At 34.9% G+C, this 9614-nt stretch overlaps 1 protein-coding gene across 1 annotated transcript; it reads left to right on the top strand.

The window, feature by feature from the left end:
- Positions 1-859: 859 nt before the first annotated feature.
- On the top strand, positions 860-4721 carry LOC104906876 (probable aquaporin NIP7-1). The gene is made up of 5 exons (XM_010695708.2): positions 860-1396; positions 1509-1733; positions 3042-3239; positions 3338-3399; positions 4236-4721. Exons 1-5 carry the CDS (start codon positions 1211-1213, stop codon positions 4432-4434), a joined length of 870 nt encoding a protein of 289 aa, XP_010694010.1. The 5' UTR covers positions 860-1210; the 3' UTR covers positions 4435-4721.
- Positions 4722-9614: the final 4893 nt, after the last annotated feature.

A 9614-nucleotide genomic window follows, 5' to 3' on the forward strand; every position in this document is an offset into this window, starting at 1 on the left:
TACCATGTGCTTCCAGCAAAAAAGATGCCTTTTCTTTTTTTGATATACAAGTAAATCTTTTATTAATCTAAATATAGACCTTTTCTAATATTGGAGAAACATTTCCTATATTTTCTATTGTTCCTTCTCATTTGTTCATCGGATACAAGTTTGGTGCAAATGATTAATAATTGTCTTCCTAAACATTTTCCGTGGGTTTGTACTACATTGTACTATACCATTTACTCTCGATAAAGTTTTTTCAATTAGGAGAGGGAAACAAGGAATGACCCTAGTTTTTTTTGGCCCCCACGGAATCTCTTAGTAAGAAGAATAATTCCACTAAACCAACACCTCTCGCAGGTCAGTCAGTCCAACTGTATAGGTTAACGTTTGAGAGGAGGAGATATAAAAGAATCCCTACTCTCAAGTACAAGTAGGTAAGAGGTTCGAATTTGTGACCTCAAAGTCACAAGGTGAAGTTCCCTTCACCTCCACCAAGCAAGCTTGGTCGGGATAATCCTAGTTAGGTTGCGTATATTTATAGTATGATTTAATTATACAGCTTAATTTCATTGTATAATACATCAAATACATAGAAAAGATAATCTTTATCTAGATGTATGCCGAAATGTACACTTATTTATTGTTAACCCAAACTGAATATATTACGCAAAAACTAACTATAACATAAAAAATTGACTATATCATACAAAATTTGATTAGATCCTACACAATTTTCTATGTAAAAAACCAAATATATCAAAGACAAACTTATTAAGATACTTGTTACTGTGCACCGAGTCGATTGAAGTTTATTTAGTCAAGTATAACCAAGATTGTTGCTGTTGCTGTACCTATGCTCTTTGAAAGAATTGAAACCATATGCTGTGCAAAGTGCATGCTATCTTTGCATGCTCGTTTGGGCAAACAACTTTTGGCTTTGATATTTACACCATCACATCACCTACCATTATTTCCCATTGTAGAATTATTGGAGAACAGCATAATTTGTGTGAATTGACAAAGAAACTACTACTCTTTAAAACAAACCAAGATATAAACTTACTCCACATATATCTCTTTATAATGATCACATAAAAAAACTATCTGATGATGTTCTTTCAACCTTCTTTATACCTTACTACAACCTTTATAATTCAAAGGTTCCAACTAACCATTGAACTAATATTTCTCTATCGCCAGCATTAAAAATAAAAACGGGAAGCCGATGTTCAGAGAAACTCCATCTTCATCAGATCATTCACGAGCGAGGGAGTCGACGAGCGGGCAACGAGTGCCAAATGATCAGCAGATGGGAGCTACTCATCATGATGCAATGCCTGAAAACGAACATTGGATATTTACCAGTTTGTGCTTTCTACCAACTGGAATGAATCTTAATCCTACCCGCATTGTACGTATACACACACACATATGTATAAACTTCAATTCAGGAATGTTTATATTGTACAGTATGGTTTAATTGTAAGTAAATGATGATTTTTTCTGGGAAAATAAATGTGCAGATAATAGCAGAAGGTCTTGGTACATTCATATTGATGTTCAGCATATGTGGGATAATGGGGAGTATGGAATTATTAGGAAATCAAGTGGGTTTAGTGGAATATGCCATAACAGCTGGTACAGCCATAGTTGTCATTATTTTCACTTTGGGGGATATCTCAGGTGCTCATGTCAATCCTGCTGTCACTATTGCTTTTGCTGTATTTGGCCATTTTCCATGGAAAAAGGTACTTGTTCTCATATAATTCTTTTTTTTTTTCTTTAACAACACAAATATTACAATTGAAATCTTAATTATTATAGTATTGACTAACACCAATATGTAAGAACTCTTGACAATTTAGATGGAAAGGTGATACTCGGGTTGTTTGTATCGGTTTCAATCGTGTCAATTTGGATTGGGTGATTTTAAGAGCTGTGGTTCAATTTAGTATGGATGAATTCCTAAACTATGTATTAAGGTTCGGTCGGGCACATCTTTTATCCATTATTGAGGTTTTTTTTATTGTTTAACTTTTTTTTTTGAAAGAAAAGGGATTTCATTAATATTTCGCCAAACGCCACTTACAAGCCATTTCTGAAAAACATAAAATTCTAAGACAAATACATATCACCCTAAAAATGTAAACATCGCAGATTTGACTTAATTTTGCCTTAATAAAAATCTTCATCTGAAGCAATGCAATCTGTGAGTTCGCTCTGGTTCGGCATACGATCTGCAGATGCGGAAATTTTGGGATGAACGTACTCCAATAGTCTTCCATAATTTTACAGAAGTTGTGAAACCCTAATTCTTCAAAAACCAACACAATCAACATAGTAGAAAAATCACCATCTAAAAGATAGGAACTTTTATTGAAAGCAAATAAAAAGGATTTTTCGAGGCTTACCACTGGTTAAGACACCAGTGGTAGCCCCTAAGAAAAGGATGAAGGAAGAAGAAGAGGAAGAAGGAAGGAAGGAGAAAGCTTGAAAAAAGTGAAAACCCTAACCGTGGAGGCTAGGAAGAATCCCTCCCAAGGAAAAACCTAGAGGGAACAAACTCTCTCTAGAAAACTAGAGAGAGAACCCATGATTTGATTTTTTTATTGTGTAACTTGGCTTGTAAGGATTATAAAAAATTAATTACCAAAAGGTCGGGTCATCCTTTATGAGAGAACCATGATGTTATGGTCGAGATGTGCAAACACATTTAGTATAATTATACCAAGGATGCCTTGACCTAGTGGTTAAGATTGAGGTGTTTTGCACGATAGGTCACAGGTTCGAATCCCCCTTTCCCTTTTTTGTACTGCCTTCATGGCTCATATGGATTAAAAAACATTTAGTATAATTATTAATGATCAATAACATTTAATGAGCTGAGGTTATTTTGTTTTTAGACTTTTTTTCAAAAATCCATCTACTTTTTTCTTTTTGAAAGTGGAAAAGGTACCCTTTTATGTGAAATAATTTTGCGTTTTTCTTTTTTGCTAATATGAAATGTAACCTTATGTGACAAATAATGTTCCTTTTTTTTTTCCCCAATGTGTAAGGTACCCTTCTATGTGACTGCACAATTGTCAGGCTCCATATTGGCAACCTATGTAGGGCGGCTTGTGTTCGGAGTTAATCCAGAGCTGATTATGACTGTGCCAGTTAAGGATCGCGCTTTGGCTGCCTTCACAGCTGAATTCATTGCCACCTTCATCGTCACATTTCTCGCTGCATCACTAGCAAGAGATGCCAAATCTGTATGTTCAGGCTAATTGGCTAAAGTTGCCCTTTTTGAAACAAATAAACATTTTATGCATGACACCATATGTAATGAGTCAATGACTCACTTTTGCAGGTTGGTCATCTATCTGGGTTTGTGCTTGGTATAGCTATCGCACTTGCAGTTTTGATTACTGGGTATTTCACTATCTAACTCAAATTACATGCTTGATTGTTTTATCATATATATCCCACCCCTTCAATAGTAGGTCGCATTAGATTAGGTCTTAGATTTCGTCTTTAAGGAGTTGAGGTAATATATGATAATTGCGTTCACATTTCAAAGTTCTATATTTTCCCTATAACAATGACTTTATTTCTATGTTCTTTGTTATGGGTATCATCGGAGTTAATAGATAACATATTTGCTCTCTAGCTAAAATATGAAAGTGACATTTTTTTAATACAACCTGAAAATCATGTGGTTACTCCTATTATTAAGAACATTTGGTCAAGTTATGTTGTGTTTTGTTTCTCATTGATCATAAAATTATATCTACACAACCTAAAGGACAAAGTCTTACTTCAACGCAAACAAGTAATAATAATAATAATAATAATAATAATAATAATAATAATAATAATAATAATAATAATAATAATAATAATAATAATAATAATAATAATAATAATGCTATATAAATAATATCCATAATATATAGAATCCTAACACCTATTCTAATATAATTGTAACGTACCGTATGACTTTCACACTTGGCAATATAATTGACTATCAATCTTTACGTATCAAATAATAAAAGCTGATTAAAGTTGGTATTTCGTAAACATCCATTAGATATCCAATATCTTATATAGTCTTATTTATTTTTATGTATAATGTAAAGGAATATGAATAAGAAAGTCGGGGGTTAATGAAAGTATTATAATTATCGGGGAGCTTTTGTTTTCAAATATGTAGTGATTGCTAATGCTGATAAAACTGATATATATTTATAAACATTCATGGGATACAGGCCACTTTCCGGAGGATCATTGAACCCAGCAAGATCATTAGGACCAGCAGTTCTTGCTTGGAAGCTTAATTACATCTGGATTTACTTCGTTGCCCCAATTGCTGGTGCAGTTCTTGGAGTTCTAATAGTTCATGCATTATGCCTCCAGCAGTCTGCTCAAAGTCATAACTCATCTACGGCAAGGAGTATTTTGCCATGATTTGTTTTCAATTGTTTCTTCGTTTGGGAGGAATCTACGATTAAGAATTCGTTTCACGTTCTTGGTTAGTTTGCTGGACAATGTTTAGAAAAGTTTATTACTTTAGAGAAACGTTTGTGTTACAAGAGATATGGAGTAGAACACAGACAAACTATGTGATTTATAAATGAATCACAGAGTAGTGTTAATTACTAACAATCCTTTGTGGTTTTAATTTTATTAGATGTCTCTAAAACGATAATGTGACATAAGTTTAAAACAATGATTTTAGGCTCTTTGGTTGTTTACCAGGTTTTGAACTTCACCTTCTTATATTTTTTCCATAAACTATCACCACCTTATGTTATTTAACTTGCTAATAATGATCAACTGTAATCGTTATCTAGTGGATTTTATGGTGAATTGGGGCTCACTTGCCTGAAACCCACCCCCCCCCCCCCCAAACCCCAATTGTCATCTTCTCTCCTTGATTTTATCTTTACACCAAAATCATGAACTAACTTCATACAAATCTATTTCATAATTGATATTTCTCTCATCAAATTTTGAAATCACGTTAAGGTTCACACTTAAGTGGGCATTGGTTTGCTAATGTTAGTTCTAAAATGTTAAGTATGAATACTAGACCAACTACAAGAGGAGGGTAAATTGTAGTTGAGGGGCAAATTTTTGAATTATATTGCGGAATTAAAATAATCTTTGAATACGAAAGAGACATTTTAAAAGGAAAACTTCCTAGGCCCAATAGGAAGAAAAATCTTCACCAATAGGGATTTTGACTCAAACTCTCTTTACTATAATAGGCCAAAAGATTATATCTTTTACAACCTATTAACGGACCTTCTATGTTTCTCTAGGAACTTGTCCCGGTCACCCAGTTCCCCGTGAACTGATGACACTCTCTTTTACTGCACTCGAAGTCTTTTCCTTTCTCTCTTTCTTTCTCTCTCTTGATTACAAGGGTATTCTCTAATTTTTCTCTCACCCAAACACTATGAATATTACAATAATAAGTATGTTGAATATGAGAGGAAATTGCAAGAATTTTTTTAAGTAAATCTCGATTTGTCGCTCAAGAAAGTTGTACTATTTTCTAAAACAAGCCTCCTCTTATATAGCTACTACTCTTGTTCTTCTTCTTCTGCAATTATAAAGCTCTACGTCCTCCATGATGTGCGCTTGTAATGGAGTGAAGATCATGGCATAATCTTTGCTGCACTTGCTCCATGTTTTTTGCAACGGAAACAAACTAACACCACGATGGAAAAGCATCACCCAGAAACCAAGAAGATTAGAATGTGATTTTATGTGCCACTCTACTACTTTCCCCTTTTATCATCCTCAAAAACAACAAAGTATCCAACAGTACTCTAAGAGTGCACCATATACAACAATGTCAAGGCGTAGTAACTCAAACATGCATCTAATAATATTAGCCATCCAAACAATTTAATGAGCATATTAAGATGAGAGCAATGCACAATGACCAAGAAATGCACAGGTTGAGTTCATGAACAAGAGAGAAGCAACAAGGACAAGAAAATAACCAAAATGAAAAGAGACAATAGAGATGAAAGAACTTGATGTGTGACGCACACCCAAAAGATGATAAAATAAACTAACAACAATATCACCATTATTTAATACAAACCAAAAATATCATTGGTTCATCAGATTATAAGGAAGGAAGGGTAATTAGGGAATTAGGGCTTGGGACAGACAGAGAAAGAAGAGACAACAGTGTCAATCTGCTCCCTCACAGCAGCTTCTCCTCTCTTCACAGCTGCAAGGATTTCCTCTTGCTAAAGATCAACCCTAGCAATCGGGGCTTCAACACCCTCGACCCTTGTGTGCACGAGAGACAGAGACTCTTGAATGGTATGCAGCAGCCCATGGAGACCAGTAGTGGAGAGAAGGGAAAAATCAACAGCCTGTGATCCAGAAGGAACTTGATCCTCTTCCAGATTTATAGGAACAACACCATGTCCCTGATCCTTTGGAGCCTTGGTCTCAGCAATCATTTGGCTTTTTTTTTTTACTAACCTAGGTCCTTCCGTACTTATCTCCTCCTTAAACTTCCTCTTTATCCCAGTCTATCCCTTTCCCATAGCTTTTGCTACCTCAAAAGCTAACTTCAGTACTAACCCAGGTCCTTCAGTACTTATCTCCTCCTCAAACTTCCTCTTTATCCCAGTCTATCCCTTTCCCATAGCTTTTGCTACCTCAAAAGCTAACTTCCCACCCTATACCCTCAAAGACAACCTAGATAGAGTGTCCTTGGTCAAATAGTTATCAGGCTCAAGATCAAAGGAGGTTATAGTAGGGAGTTTAATTTGGTTCTTCTTGGGAATAACAGAAATGAGGTTGGCATACCCAACCTTAGTGTTGTGGGAAATGCAGTAGGAAAGATGAGAGATCATCAAAGAAGGGAGGTTAATTTTTATATTCTTAGCAAGGCTAAACATTAAGGAAAGATCTATGAGGCTTTCTTGAGTCCTCTTGGAGGTTCTTGGTAAAATAAAACGCCAAACTAAGTGAAAGAGAAATTTGTGGAAAGGAGAAAGATCTTTTTTTATCTAGGGACAGGTCAGTATCCTTACCCCCAAAGTAGCCTAGAATGGTCGCATTAAACGCACCATTAACATTCTATTTTGCCCTACCCTTAACATAATATTTGTACCCCTTAGTTGGTACCTTAAACCACTCACCCAATAATTTTTTAGTGAATTTGACTAGCTTGACTTTCACAACAGTAATGCACAGGCCCTCATTGTTATCAAAACACAAACAAACTCGCTTATCTCACTCTCATAAAGACCCTCATTAAAACTTAATACTTTAACCCATTTTAAAAATTTGACAAGATCAAGAAACAGACTCCACTAATTTTCTTGCACCACGAAATATCAACACAGAACCCTATAATATACTTTAAAGACTTAGATTTCTTACCCCGTTTGTGTGGGAACCAAGACTTTCTTTTTCTGCTCTTTTTCGGCTACATCCAAAACATCTTCCTTCTTTGGAGAAATTACTTCATGTTCTGCCGAATTATCTTGAGAGCCCAGAGAATTTGCATTTGAATTGGAAGATTCAGTCTCACTTGCATTGTAATTCACCAGGGGTGAAGATTTTTCGGTCGGAAAATTCGAGGTATTGTCGGAGGTGTTTCGTTTGGGAGCCATTTGTGAGGTTTGGTGAAGAAGATGAAGTTGAGAGGTTTTGGTGAGAGAGAATTACAGAGTTAATAGTTTTGTGGTAAAAGAGTTGAATTTGCCGTGTAAATATGAGTTGATGTGATGGGGTTTCATTTGGGTAGATTTTTGAGAGATCGAAAAAGAAACTAAATGCGGCTTTTCCCTTTCCTTCTTTAAGTTCGTTGAATTTATTTTACTTTTAAGTTTGTACATGAACGCTACTGAAGCGTTGACAAAAGAAATTTATTTGTGGGAGATGTTTGAGGAAAGATAATAAGTTTATGAAAAAATAAAATGGAAAGAATATAAAAAAATAAAACGGGAAAGGTGTGAACTCATGCATGTTACATCTTCAAGCTATATGTACATAGTTCTTACTATTTTTTTTTCTCAAGTATATCTATGGACAATAAGGGGGAGTATTAGGAAGATGAGATGCGAGTCCTTTACCATGACTGTGTAATGAATGAATAAATTCACAACATGTTGCTGGCCACTTATTGTAATTTGTGTAACTAAGGGTTTTATTTGAAGTAGCACACTTAATGAATTCTAATCATTTATAGCTCTAAGATAATTTTCTCAAACTTTTCTCCAGGAAAAGGTTTAGTCAGTATGTAAGCTATTGGACTTTCAGTAGGACAAAAAGTCAACTTTTACAAGATATGTTTCTAAATTGTCCTTATGGAAATGATGCCTAATGTGTATATGCTTGACCCTTATATGATTAATTGTATCCTTGGAAATGCAAATAGCACTTGTATTATCACAGTAGCTAGGAACACACTTAAACTTAATATCAAATTAAAGTCTTTTACTTGTTGCTTGATCAAGAGGACCTGGGAACAACATGCAACAGCTGCCACATACACTGCCTCTACAGTGGATGAAGCAACTCTATTTTGCTTCTTTGAACTCCATGGGACCAAGCTTGTTCCTAGGTACTGAACAATACCTGATGTGCTTTTGCGATTAACTAAATCCCCAACATAATCCGCATCCGAATAACTTACAAGGTCAAAATATCACTTCGAAGATAGAATAAACATAAGAATTCTCTTAACTTCCGCTAATTGAGATTCTTTGAGATTTGATTAGAATTGTGCACATAAACCCAACATTAAAAGCAATGTTAGGTCTACTTGCAGTTAAGTAGAGAAAATAACCAATCATACCTCTATATTATTTCTCATTCACACACGTACCATTTGCATTTTCATTTAACCTTGTTCCTGTTCCTCTAAGAGTGTGGTTATTTTTTATTGTTCCAATCTATATTTCTTCAGCAGTTCCTTGACATATTTTTGTTGATGGATCATTATTCCTCTTTTAGTTTGCTTGATTTTCAATCCCAATGTATAAGAAGTTCAACTCTTCCATCACACTCATTTCGAACTCACTACTCATAAAATCAGCAAACTCATTACAAAGAAGATTATTAGTAGCACCGAATATTATAACATCAACATAAATCTAGTCTACTAATACGTATGTTCCTTTTGTTCCTTTTGATCGAAGGAATGGGTTTCTATCAACTTTACCTATTATGAAATCATGTGAAAGAAACAATTTTGACAACCTTTCATACCAAGATCTAGGAGCTTGTTTCAACCCATAAAGAGCTTTATCAAGCTTATAGACCTAATTTGGAAGATCGGGATTCTCAAATCCATGAGGTTGTTCCGCATAGACGTCTTCAAGTAAGAATCCATTTTAAATGCACATTTTATGTCCATTTGGTACAACTTGAATCCCATGAATGCAACAAATAATGCAATCAAAATTCCAATTGCTTCTATCCTAGCAATAGGATCAAAGGTTTCATTGAAATCGATACCTTCTTGTTGATTGTACCCTTTGGCTACAAGTCTGGCCTTGTTCCTTACCACAGTTCCATGCTCATCAAGCTTGTTCCTAAATACCCACTTAAGACCAATAACTTTCTGGTTTTTTTACTTGGTCTCCAGGTGCCAAACCTTGTTC

This window comes from Beta vulgaris, chromosome 3, assembly GCF_026745355.1.
Source record: "Beta vulgaris subsp. vulgaris cultivar EL10 chromosome 3, EL10.2, whole genome shotgun sequence".
NCBI lineage: Eukaryota > Viridiplantae > Streptophyta > Magnoliopsida > Caryophyllales > Amaranthaceae > Beta > Beta vulgaris.